Source organism: Sylvia atricapilla, chromosome Z, assembly GCF_009819655.1.
Source record: "Sylvia atricapilla isolate bSylAtr1 chromosome Z, bSylAtr1.pri, whole genome shotgun sequence".
In the NCBI taxonomy this organism is placed as follows: domain Eukaryota; kingdom Metazoa; phylum Chordata; class Aves; order Passeriformes; family Sylviidae; genus Sylvia; species Sylvia atricapilla.
The window spans coordinates 36,109,250-36,122,808 of NC_089174.1; the positions used below are offsets into that span (position 1 = coordinate 36,109,250).

The following is a 13,559-nucleotide window of genomic DNA, read 5'->3' on the forward strand; positions in this document are numbered from 1 at the left end:
TACTTCATGAAAGTAATAGAAAGACAATTTTTTTTATTTGTACTGTTGAACGTTCCAAAGAATTAAGGCAGCACAATCCCTTATATAATTAACTTGTCCATTAAGATAAAAAGTGTGTGATTCATCTAAGGAAGGTTTAACCTTCTAGCCTAGCCAGTGTAACAGATTTACATCTACAGGTTTGCAGAAGACCAGTTCTCCAAGTTAAATTTAAGTGTGACATGGTTTACAAGACCATGTCAAAATGTTTAATTTATAGACTAGCTATAAATAAAGTTAAAAATATTCAGAATTGCTTACACACACATACTTACCAAAGGCAAACGTTTTATAGCAGCCAGATATTGCAGTAACCCTTTAGCATGGTAAATAGTGGGATGCAGATCTGGATTTGGATTTTGCCACTGTCTGTTTAAATCTTCTCCACTTAAAGAGCAACGGTGGCTATTGTGGGGGGGGGTGGAAAAACGCATGATGTAGTCTGTATTATTATACTTTTAAATAAGTCTCCCCCCAACCTCAAGTTTTCCTCATCACTACTGCTTCTTTGGAAGGAGTCTGGCAAGAAACAAACTTCAATTTTCTAACATGCCAAATAATAGAAATGTTTGGGATGTTTTAAGCTATGTTACAGAAAATCTGAAAGTAAATTAGAAGTTGCCTCTTATGTGAAGTCAACAGTAATATTACTTATTTGCTGTTGAAATGGAAGGCTTGCAATTCTATCCAGATTCTAGTTAAAAAATCAGGAATTTCATATATATGGTATATTTACAATTTTGGTGTCTTCTGTAATTTAAAAAATTCTGTCAACTAGAAATCTAATACTTGAAATGTGAAACTGTTAGGACACATGTAGCTGTGAGAAAAACGAGGACAAAAAACGCCTCCAAACAACCCAGCAAACAAAAAGATGATCTCTGTATTCACTCAGCTATCAGCAAGAACTTTCAAACTTGCAGAATTTCATGATCATGATCTTTACTACATCTGCCTTCAGACTGTGTCTGCTGGGACAGCTTTCTTAATTGTCCCTGTATCCTGAGTCATTTAATTACACATGTTCTAGTATACACATTCTTTTACATATATAGAAACAAGGTTCTACTGAAATCTCTAATTAGGTTTTTTTATTATTTTGTTCACAAAACCTTTTAAAATAGTACCCATAATGGATGAATAGAAACTGTAGAGTCACCATAGCAAAATTTCCATTTCACATGAATTTCCTGCAACCAAGTAAATGTAGACTGCTCAATGTTTACTCAAAGCAGTTTCAAAAGGTTGTGAAATATCCCTTTAAATTTATTAAGAAAAGCGAAGCAATTGAAGTAACTATTAATAACATAAATCAAAACAGGATATTCTCTTACCCTTTATCTTGCACACCTAAAAGGCTATCTCAAATGTAAGGCTTTTTTCTTTTTTGTGTAGACCATGAACTTGTTTAGCTTTTCCTAAATTCAGGTGTGGTCTCATATAACACTCTTACACAAATCCAAGACAGAGAGACAATTAAAATTCATGTCAAATCACATAGGAATGACTATCATCCATGAACAACTGAAACTATTCTTGTAAAACTGAAATTTGTGAAGTAATATAATGCTCTGTCTTTTAAGAAGCCAAAAATGTTGCAAGTGTCCGTTGCTTTTTATCATATTAAGTACTGCATTCATATCTTTGCATGATTACTTCAGATTATTAATTTTTAAATTTGATGCAAAGAATTAGAGTACATGTTAAATATTTGTGAGTATTTATATGCTTACTTTCCATTGACGACACCATCTGGATTGAGCATGGGAATAATTTTGAAAATGTAGGATTCTCGTAAACACTGTGCATTTGGACTATTGCTCATAAGGTATTCCAGTGTTCCTTTCATAACCCAACTTGCATTAGTCTCTCCAGGATGTACACGAGCAGACAGGAATATATAAGGACGATTCCCTAAAAGAGATATCCACAGAAATTGCAAAATATGATTTAAGCTAAGTAAACAGTTTGTTGATTGGAAAAAGAGCCGATTGGAAAAAGAGCCAATAGCCCAGAATTCCAGAAAACATTTGTAAGTTGAGTTTACTGAGTATGAGTATTATTGATAGAGCTTGCCACAATATTTTTGGAAGGACTGCTAATTATAGAACTATCACAATGGAGCTTTAAATTTGATCAGACAATTATACAAATAATTTGAGCTAGCAGTTATGATATGACTTTCATTGCTTTTTTTCCCAACAGCCAAGAAAAATACCGAGGTGGACAAACAAATCAGGAAACAGAAAAAGCTCACTTCAAATCACAGTAGCTAGATGTTAGCTTTTTAAAAGATTTTTTGACAAGCAAATAACTTCAGCTTTTTAAGCAAAAAGTTACTTTTCCAGAATTCTTTTCCAAGAAGTGCTGTTTTCAAAATGTAATGTATAAACCTAGCAGCAAAAATTTAAAATACATTAATATATACTTCCACATTTTAAGATACAGATTTCTTTGTTTGACTATCACAAGTAAGTATTATTAAATACAAAGCAAATTCTGAATACTGATCCTTCTTAGTTTCACAAAATTCATTAACCTTATTTTACATTGCTATTTTTACATTCATAGTGGTTAAGATTACATTTTTTTCTACAAATACCTAATTTTACATTATTTTCAGTTGATAAGAAAGAGGAGTTATACTTACTGAACTGACAGATATGTTCATAGTAATTGGACTCTGGCATGGCTGTAATTGTGACCAATGGACAGCTGTTGCCAGCCAAGGTCTCACAGAGAACATCTTGCCGAAAATATATCTGTTGAGGGTTGTGCATAGATTCCAGCTTTCTAAGATGCATCTTCATCCCAAAAATAATGAAAAATACTTCAAAACCTTTGCAGTCACTTATGACAGCATATTTCAAAGGTACTATTTAACAGATCTGTCTTTTAGATGTTCTAAACAATGTCCCAGTTTCCAGGATACTTTTGATCTTGAAATACCATTTTTTACATCTCTGACTGATTGAATACTTCTCTTTACAGAGTCTGGTTTTCCAACTGCTTTCAGAAAGAGGAAGGAAAAGAGGATAAATAATTGTATATGGATGGTACTATAAGGTTATACAGAAGGTAAAAACCACTTCTTCATTAGGTTTATCTGATCAGGGACCTTTTGCCACAAAAAGAAGTAATAAGTGAAAGAAGAATCAAGACACAGGAACAGAGAGCTGAGATGTAACGGAACCCGTGGCAAAGACTAAAGCCACCAGTATCTCACTGAACAGGCCACTGAGAATCTACAGACAAAGATTTGGAAAGAGTTGCCTGATAAACAAGAGGAATCGGATAAATTCGGGACATTCAAGAGGGGGGTGTGGTACCATACAGAATTCCAGCAACCTTATTCCTACAGTATGCCCTCAAGCCATGTCTCAGAGCAGCCTTACTCTCTACCCTGTGCATCCAAGTGCTGTCTGGATTAGTGCAACTAAAAGGACAGGTGTAAGTAAATTTGAGGTCAACAGCTGGAATGCACAAGGGTCTCAGCATCAGTAGTTGGAGAAGCCAACCTCTTGGGAGCATCTCTGTGGGTACCACAGACTATGTTGCAGCTACTGATGGAATCAAAGCAGACTCCAGCAGCTGGAGCTGTAGGCACTGTAGATAATCTTCAGTCAGTGGTGTCAGCAAAGAAGCAAGGGAATGTCTCACTGCCAGTGACTGCTGTGGGTAAAGGTGTTGGTGTCCAGTCACTGCAAGGACAGTGTGTCCACCAAAACACATCTGGTGGGACAATAAGGGTTGAGTTTCTCAGTGACAACACCTGAAGCAGGAACATGGGTTACAAGACCATGTGCCTGGTAACAGCTGCTGGGGATGGCAGGGGCAAGCATATGCATCTTCCCTGCAGCTGGTGTGTCTGTGGGCACATGTGAAACTTGCTAGTAAGCTTTAGGGTGAACTACCCAGCAAGTATGGGCCCCAGATGGAGGGAGGGGTATCTAGCAGGCAGACAGTCCATGCTGACATCTGGGCAGAGCCACAAGTGCAGAGTGCCTGTGAGATAAGTGTGCAAGGGCACACATCTGTTTGCCAGTGAGCACCAGGCTGGACTAGACTGCAAAATGAAGGCCTGCAGAGCAGCTAAGAGAGACCTGAGGTCAAGGCAGGGCTATGGCATGGATGAGTGTTCCACAAACATGCTTGTGATTCCAGAGAGTAGGCTGGCTTGTACTTTTACAAGTGAACAGCAATCCATATCAACTGCAGAGGAGGATGGGGCGTCTGTAACTGTTACACAAGTCTTGGTAGTATTACACAGGGGTGCACCTTGTCTGTGCCAGTCCATGTGGCCAGCCCTCCCTGGGGGCAGTGGGCATGCACAAGTGTGTGTAGATCTCTTTCTCTCCCTGGGACACAGACTTGCTAGTGAATATATAAGCAAACAGGAAAGCCGCAGCTACATCCATCAGCCTAGGCCAGAGACCCCCAGGTGCCTTGGCTGGCCTCCAACAGCTGGGCAGGAGGAACCTCCAGGACCAGGAGTCACTGAAAGGAGCAGGTGATTATAACATCTTTTAACAGGTACTTCTTTAAAAAGCCAGCACAGTTTAGTGAAAAGCTGCATTTAAAGCTGCTATACACTGGCCACCAAATCCTCTAATTTGTTTTTATGGCTGTGACAGAGGCAAACAGACATTCTAGCAAAATTAATTTTGCTTGGTATTAAAAGCTTCAGAAGAATTCTTTAGACAAATCATAAATCTAAGAAGATGTCTAATTATCTTAGTTACAGCAGCTTTAATTACCAAAAAGTGTAGGTATAACCACAAGATACAAGTAATTTACCTCAAAAACAAACACTCCATGAAATAAGCACTGATACCAGTCAATTATCACAGAATGTGTAAGGTTGAAAGGGACAGAGCGGGCCATCTGGTCCAACCTTCTGTTTCAAGCAGGGTCATCTTATAGCACATTGCAAAGATGTCCAGACAATGCTTCAACTCCCCAGGGATGGAGATTCCCCAACCTCTCTGTGCAATCCGTTCCAGGGCTTGGTCACCTGCACAGTAAAGAAGTTCCTCCTCATGTTCAGGTGGAACTTCCTGTGCATCGGTTTGTGCCAGTTCCCTCTAGTCCCAGTTCCTGGCACCACCAAGGAGAGCCTGGATCCATTCTCTTAACCCCCCTCTTCAAATACATTGACAAATACAAGACATTGATGAGGTACCCTCTCAGTGGTCCTTCTCGAGGTCTTTCCTCATAAGAGAGATGCTCCAGTCACACACTAATCTTTTTCATACCTAGGAAACCCATTTAGCCTGTAAGCATCAATTTTATTTTTCCTGGGACTGTTCATTGGAACAACCTACACGTTTTGTCAGTCTAAACACTAATATAATGAGAATCCTTCCTTGTAAGGAACAATTTGAACTTCATGAGAAGAAAGAAAATTAATTCAGTCACAAATGCTATATATTATACTAATACTGTAAATATTCATTTATGTAACAGATTAGAGGCTTCTCACCTTTAAGGTTGAGTACGTATATGGATAATGGTAAGCAAAGTAGCACACATCATCTTTATGTTGGAAAGTCACTGTGAATGTAATTGTGTAATAGGATTTTCCTTTCTGGCCCCCAGCAGCAATTGAACTTCTTGAAAAGTGATTCCTAAATCAAAAAATGAAGGTAATACACACACTAGAGTACTTATTTTCATACTACTGATTATTTCTGAACACATATTCTAAGAGCCAGAAGGACTTTTAGTGACTGTATTTCTCTTCTATGTACACACAGGTTAAATACAGGTTCCCACCAGCTTTAGAAGTACTTTATGACACACTCATACACTGATAGAACACACTGATAAAAGGTGAGCAAACAAAAATAAGCAACAAAATCAAACAAACAAAAAAGGTAAGCAAACAGCTACCAACCAAGAAGGATTACATATCAATATGCTGCACATTCTCATCCTGTGTTTCAGAATCCTCTACAACAATTCCACCACAGATTACAAAAGGCTCATCACAAAGACCATAAGGTCAGTATTACTGGAAGTTACTAGCAAGATTTCAAGTAAGCATGCATATATACGTTCACTTAGAAGCTTCCCAGAAACAGTGTCCAATCTCTAGAAAACCATAACATATGAACAGCCTAAATATTAGTAGTGTGCTTACAAAATGAGACCCTATATATTTCAATCACATATATTACTCTCTGTAGTAACTGAGAAAAAAGCCCTCTTCAGATTAACACAGATTAACACAGAACTATCAAATGCAGAAACAAGTACTTCTCATCAGAAATTGTACCTGATGTTAATCTTCAGTGTAAGATTAGCTGTATGTTTGGGTTTTGTGTGTACTTACTTGTAGTAACAAATATCTGTCCCAACACGAGTCCAACATGGTCGAGAACGTAGTGCTTCCTGAACAGAATACATGAGGGGCTGCATACCTGAAAAAAGAAATTAATCTCACTTTAATGCTTACCTTTAAACAGTAACATATTAGCAGTAATGGACCACATCAACACCTACGTAAAAGGCTACAAATTACCTCTACTTATTTACTATCAGAGTGCATTTGGGTTTTCATTAATGTTGGGGTATTGTACTGTGTGCTTTTTAAACCAGGTGACAAAAGATTGACGATTTTCAGAAAATAACAACTAAAGAAAAGAATAAGACCTATGGAAGACCAAAATGGAATGGTTAAATGAAAGCTGAAGTCTGCATGAATGCTAGACTACAAGCAGTCTTCAGTTCCACCTCATCCAACTCACACTACAAAAAGGCTTCACAGAGAACACAAAAAGTTGATACTATCATCTATTCGTGTAGATAACTGAAAAATAACTGATGTTTGTGGACATTTTTTTAAACAATTAACTTTTTAAAGTCTGGTTTTTTGATAGTAAACTTAAGTTGAATACTTAATATGAAGTTAGAGTAATACTAATTGAGTTTCATTTATTGATTAGATAATTAGCCAACCACGCTGACTGATTCAGTGTATTTTTAAAAAATCAAAAGAAACTATTAATTAAGTATGCATAACATAGAAAAAAATCTAAGTTGATTGATGAAGATTAGTAAGTCACTTAAATGGATCTTATTACTGGTCTAAAACTGGACTAAACTACCTGTGTTCTGTGACTTTATCAATGTGGATGAAAATGTAAGACAGAGGAGAATACAATATTACTCAGCAACAACAGTTTGAAGCTGGAGGTGGGAGGAGAGATTTCCTCCTTCTTATAAGACAAATTTCAGAATATACAGCACGAAAAAAATGAACAGTTTTATGCTGAGTGACATACACACTACATGCACACTCCCAGACAAGAGCAAGAAAGGTATTTTCAGTCAGCCATTTGTAAATCTTTAAATGAGGCACATACTGCAAATGCTATTTACTAGAGACAGCAATGGTCACTAATGAATCCCAGCATTTCAAAGTAGACTTACCATCAATACGACAAAACTGTTCTGGAATGCCTCCACTTACATGCACATCTAGCCCTATGCAGAAATGGATTAATGATGACAACTGCCATCCTTCCTGATCAGTGTGAATCAACAGGTTTTGTTGTTATCTTCCCTTGCCCAATGGTCCTAAGACAATTGTAGTTGCAGTTACCAGTAAATTTCTTCTGCTTTGGCCTCACAATAAAACTTCGTTTTAAAAACTGACAGCCCTGGGTTTAAGATGCATTTCTTCTTTTTAGCTACAGCTCTCAAAATGTTTTCCAGCAGTACTATTAGAATAAAGAATTTAAACTGACAATATGAATACTGCTAATCCTGTGGAGGAGGGAAGGAAACAGCTAAGTTGACTAGTACAGGTTTTTTTTTATATATTTCTTTTCTAAGTATGGGAAGCATATCTTACCGTAGTTGAACTGACTGTTTGACTTTTCACAGTTGATGATGTTAAACCGGTAACCAATGCCAGTTTTCATTCCACTGACTTCAAAGTAAAACCACTGATGATAATGATTGCTATTTATATCTGAGTTCAGAATTAGATCATACTCATTTCTGAAAATTAACAAAAACATGTCAATGATTGTAAGAAGCAGAACTAAAAGACTAAACCACCTGTCAGATGAAAAGTAGAGTTGAAATATCTTACTTTCTGATCTGGATAACTTTGCGCAGGTTTCCAGATTCAAATCTGGAATTAAACTTCAAAACATCTGCTTCCTCTGGTAGAGAACAACTATGAGTAGAAAAAGGGATCAAAATTAATAGAACAATCTTAGCTAAACCAATTAACTTTCTTTCCGTCCCCATTGGGCAATTCAGAAACTATTTTGATCCTTCCTCCACAGAATCACAGAATGAGTAGGCTGGAAGAGACCTTCAAGATCATCAAGTCCAACCCAGCCCTAACACCTTAACTAAACCATGGGGCTAAGGGCTACATCCAATTGTTTTTTAAACACATCCAGGGATGGTGACTCCATCACCCCTGGGCAGACTATTCCAGTATTTAATCACTCTTTCAGTGAAAAACTTCTTCCTAATATCCAACTTATATTTCTCTTGGTGCAGCTTAAGACTGTGTCCTCTCATTCTGTCAGCTGCTGCCTGGAGAAAGAGACCAACCCCACCAGGCTACAGCCACATTTCAGAAAGTTTTAGACAGTGATAAGGTCACCTCTGAGTCAATACAGCCTGGATGGCAAAAACATTGTTATGTTAGACGAAACTTTGTATGAAATCTGCTGTAAATATTATGAGTCACATCACAGAGAAGTTAGAATGGTCTTAGAGTATTACTTGAATATTGTTTACAGAAAGGTTAAAAACTTACCTCAAATTATCAAGGTCATACACAACTCTATCTATAATGTCATTTTGATAAATCAGCCTTTCAATATCTTGAGATATTTTTGTCCTAAGAAAGAAAAGCAGAGTCTGCATTTAAATTGTCACTTACTGTTTCCAATCACAAAAGAGGAATTGCCCCATACAAGAAAACTAACGAAGTTGACATGAAGACAATGTTACAGACAGACCTTAGCTTCACCCCCACTTATGTGGCAAACTCAATGTGTACTTAAGTTTCAACACCTGTATTCACAGCGGACTGAACCCAGGAACTGAGCATTCAAGCACACAACTAATTGGGCTTTATTTGCAGGAAAAAAATGCAGTTTTATGCTTTATAACAGAAGCAGAAATTACTCAAACATTACTTATGTTAATGCTTTAATCCATGACAACACTTGATAACATTAGTAACTTACATGAATCCTACTTTATTGAAAATTAAAGGGTTTCAGGGAGTAGGTTGTACAGTGAGTGTGTTAGTGAACTAGCTTTTCACCTCTGGAGATCTAGGTTCATTTATCGATTATGTAACAAATAAAAAAGAATTTGGTGATGTCAGCCAAATGTCAGGTGTGTGCTTATCCAGATCATAAAACCATTGCACAACTGGCAGTATCTAGCAGTATCTGGCAGTATCCTGTCTTGGAAAAGTAAGAATGTGTTGCAGTTCAAGAATGAAATATAGTGGCAGAGCTGTGTGGAAAAGCTTGCACAGCACCTGCAATAAGAAGAAAAGGAGGCAGATTAACAATGAAGAATACAGAAACTGAATACTAAAGTACATTCAGGCTGGAAATTCCCAATTTAATTAAAATAAATACTGTTAACAAATCAGAAACAGAAGGTAAGTGCACAACTTCAGCACATTTTATTATATTGAAATTAACTGAAAAATAATTGAAGTCACAAGTTCAAGGTACTGAGAACATGGTGACAAGGCTGACTCACCACAAAACCCATCTGAATAGGTTCAGCTCAGGACAGAATTACAGAATTTTCGACCTTACACTTGATCTTAGAAAACTCATTTGATCTTGGCATGCCTCAGCTCTAAAGTGCCATAACATTTCCTAATATCACAGGAGTTTTGCCAAAACAAAATCCAGCAATGAAAATCCATAGTCAGTATTTTATAAATAGCAATGGCATTTAAATACCATTACAATAACCAGCGTAGATGAATGAAGAAATAGTATTCAAGATGCTCATGAGAAGGAAAAGTAGTAACTGACATTTTCACATTCCAAAAAATGAAGATAAGCTATCTAAAGACAATTAAAGGAAAAAAAATCTAGAACCAACACTGCTGATGTGAGCCCTGTGCTTAAGAGATTATTCCTTCATGGATCCTGATGATTACAAAACACTAGAGTGCACAGAAAAAAAACCCAAACCAACAAAATATTTAAGAAATAGAAAAGAGTAGAAATTAACCCCCAAATTTATAGGATAATTTACTATACAATAATTTTCTTCCTAAAAAGATAGAGTGGTATAAAACACTTCAGCTATTATCAATTTAATTTATCCAAGCAATAATATATTGGTGAGATATTCAGTTATAATTGCATGCTACTAAATTCAAAAGGGAAAGAAAAACGACTCCAAAGCAGAATTTCAAAAACATTTAATCTCCTGGCACACTGCAAGACTAAAAAAAAAACCCCAAACCCTACATAGTTCTAATAAAAATAGGAAGAAAATCCATAAAATCACACTCTTAGACCCCACACAATATTTTCTCAAATTACATGGATGGATTAAAGTGACCACTTATTTTCTAAATAAGACTTACACAATGAGCAGTATCTAAGTGCTTACATTAGAGAGAACATAAGTCACACTGAATGTTGAGAGTTTGGACATAGCTTTGTAAAAGACTTTAAAGGTTTTCCATGTCCCCTACCAAACTAGTTGTTACAATCCACTAGAAACTACGAAATCATAAAAAGATTACGCTATTTTTGAACAAGTTCCCTTTTGAGTTTGTTACGTTGCAGTAACATGACTGAGTCATTTGTAGAAAACAGAATTCTTAAAACCGTGCTCCTTAAAAATGTGATGCAAAATTTTTGATTCAAGTTTAGCCATATTACCTTGTATTTCATTCGTGTTCATACAAGACCTCAAAAAGTTACTTTCAACATAAAAAATACAACAAAAATAAAACATTTTAAAGTTAAAATATACCCTAAAATTATCTCCACGGTCTAGGAATCAGCCTTACGTACAATCCTACGAAGTTTATTTCTCCACAGCTTTATATCTATCAACAAACATTGGAATGACAAATTGTATCTGACTTCACTCAGTTTTATTCAGGAAAATTCAGAATTATTAATTACTATAAAAACATACATAAGGATTTGCAAGACTTGCTTAAATGCAGTTCTTAGCTGATTCCTGACTCAAGACTATCTTCCTTCTAAATCAGCTGAATCCATCGAATAAATAACCTGCTAGTGAAGATTCTCCTCCTTCAACGTAGAACAATACAGTCATTATGTCATTAGTGTCTCAGCACTTGTAATTTCATTACTTGTGTGAATCAGCGGAAGGATTTTCATTCAACCATGTAAAGACACTCAATCTCTTAATCATTTTAATATCTAAATATAAAGTTGGTTATAGTTATGAGTATAAAGGCAAAGGCATTCAATCTCGAAATCAGGCAAGTGATGAGGTCTCATAACTACTACCGTATGTTCTGCAAGTGTACTCACATGTCTTTACAGTAATTCACTATGTATATTAGCCAGCTCTTCATACCACTTCTGCAAATTATTATTAAGAATTTCATCACTCTTCATAATCTTCTATTATCTCTCAGTGAAAAAATAAAAGGGTGTGTTGATGTGGTTTTTTTCATTTTATTCTGCAGGACCTAACACAAACTGCATCCTCTGCATTTGTTGCCTCTAAATTTTCTTATATTGTGAACACTAAACTCAAACACTTAAGTGCATTGATTTTTTAACTTTTTCCACCATATTTCCCTGAAAGACAGATTTTTAGTTCAGCAGAGAAAAGAGGTGAAGAATCTTTTAATTATTAAATGTCCTATCTTGGCTAAGATCTGAAAGGAGCATTCAGGTGAAGATTTTTTTGCTTAGTTGGTAGTGGTGTTTGTAGGTTGGTTTGTTATTTTGCAAACTACAAAATTTACATGGGAAATGGTGGGAAGGCAGAAAGGGAGAATATAAATTGAAAATAAACTGAATTTAGCATTTAGAAATTGAATTCCAGAATCAGCAATTACAGAACCAGACTGTGTTCTTCTTTATGGCTCTGTGCTGATTGGTGCCTACTCACCTTCAAACTGCTGGAAACAGTTTTAGATGCCATAAGCAATCAGTGTAACATTGCTTGTTAATCACAGCATGGTTAGGGCTGGGTGGGACCTCTGGAGATCAGGAAGTTAATCTCATCCCAGACGCTGTTTCTCAAAGGGAAAGAAAACAACAACAAAAAGAGGGATATGGTAACTCACCTCTGCACTCCATATGGCCTTTCCAGAATTGGTTCCTTAAATGGGGGTGGAATATGTCCAAAATAATCTGGATAGGCTACTTCTGAGTATTCCGGAATAGACTTTGTGCTCTTCACCATTTCAAGATAAAGATCACAGTCATGAACTGGTGATACATCAGAAACTTGAAGCATGGCATGTTCCCCTGATGAACTAGATCTGGAATCCTCCTCCTCCTCTGAATCCACTCCAGTGCAGCAGAGTTTTCCCAGCTGGACAGATGATCCTTCAAAAATACTACCTCCACAGGGTGAAACATGCTCAGAGGGTTTACTACAAGCAAGTGTGGTGAGGCTAGTTTTGCTTTCCTTCTTTACTACACAAGCTGTACCATAATATTGATCATTTTTTGCACTGCTCTGGAGACTGATTCTGTCCAAGCCTTTCACAATTTCTTGGCTTAGACACTGGCATGAGGGAAGCATGTTTCTTTGATCATTTTGCTGATGTAAACTACTGTCTTTTGTGTTATCTTTCTTTGGTAGTTCCAGAAACACTGGCCTTCTATTGTATTCCTCTGTCAATAAAGTACTGCATTCCTTTAAAGCAACTCCTTTTGTTGATGGGTTTACTTCAGCAGAGTGCTCCACACTGGCTGTAGGAACAACAATAGGTCCACTCAAATTTGCATCAGGTACTAAAGGCTTTGGTTCCTTGGAAACTAAGTCCCATTCCTTAAAAAACAAAGGTGAAAGAATAATTTTTAGAATTGTTAACAAAAGAGTAAACAGTCCTCAGGTTTCATGTACATTAGAAACATTTCTCTTCCCTTGTTTTAAATGTAATTTAAAAGGTGACAGCTGTTATAAACCATCAGAGCAATGAAGTTTCATCTTCTACAAGAAGGCCTTAAAGCAGTAACAAGTAGTTAGTTCATTAATAACTAAGTATGAAGTCAAAGCAATTGCCTAGATATTTTAACTACCTATTTTAAGCAGGTGCACAACATTTAAGGAGATACCTAAAACAATGAAGCACTCTCAGAAATCTCACATCTTTCTTCACTATTTTACTTTCTGCTGTATGCAATAATCAGACATCAGAGAACAGTTTTCCTTTACATCTACCCACAGCACCCCCTTTTCAGTAATACTGAAGCAATCGTAACATCTAACTAAATAACATATGATAAAGTAGGTCCAGAACTGCAGACCCATGATTCTTGGCTAGAGGAACTATCCACCAA

The 13,559-nt window shown here is 36.5% G+C and overlaps 1 protein-coding gene across 5 annotated transcripts in view; it reads right to left on the bottom strand.

Moving 5' to 3' along the window:
- Positions 1 to 13,559, bottom strand: part of AGTPBP1 (ATP/GTP binding carboxypeptidase 1) — a 57,743-nt gene that overhangs the window by 23,986 nt on the left and 20,198 nt on the right. For 4 of the 5 annotated variants that reach the window (XR_010745832.1, XM_066339298.1, XM_066339300.1 and 1 more), the window contains 9 exons: positions 12,335 to 13,047; positions 8,825 to 8,908; positions 8,141 to 8,227; positions 7,898 to 8,046; positions 6,374 to 6,461; positions 5,522 to 5,666; positions 2,690 to 2,843; positions 1,773 to 1,953; positions 315 to 444 (listed from right to left, as the gene is read on the bottom strand). Coding sequence is in view for 4 of the 5 variants with exons in the window: in XM_066339298.1 (XP_066195395.1) it covers positions 315 to 444; positions 1,773 to 1,953; positions 2,690 to 2,843; positions 5,522 to 5,666; positions 6,374 to 6,461; positions 7,898 to 8,046; positions 8,141 to 8,227; positions 8,825 to 8,908; positions 12,335 to 13,047 (1,731 nt within the window). In the remaining variant the exon portion in view is untranslated. The remainder of the gene's footprint in view (positions 1 to 314; positions 445 to 1,772; positions 1,954 to 2,689; positions 2,844 to 5,521; positions 5,667 to 6,373; positions 6,462 to 7,897; positions 8,047 to 8,140; positions 8,228 to 8,824; positions 8,909 to 12,334; positions 13,048 to 13,559) is intronic. The other variant, XM_066339301.1, reaches the window with a different exon arrangement.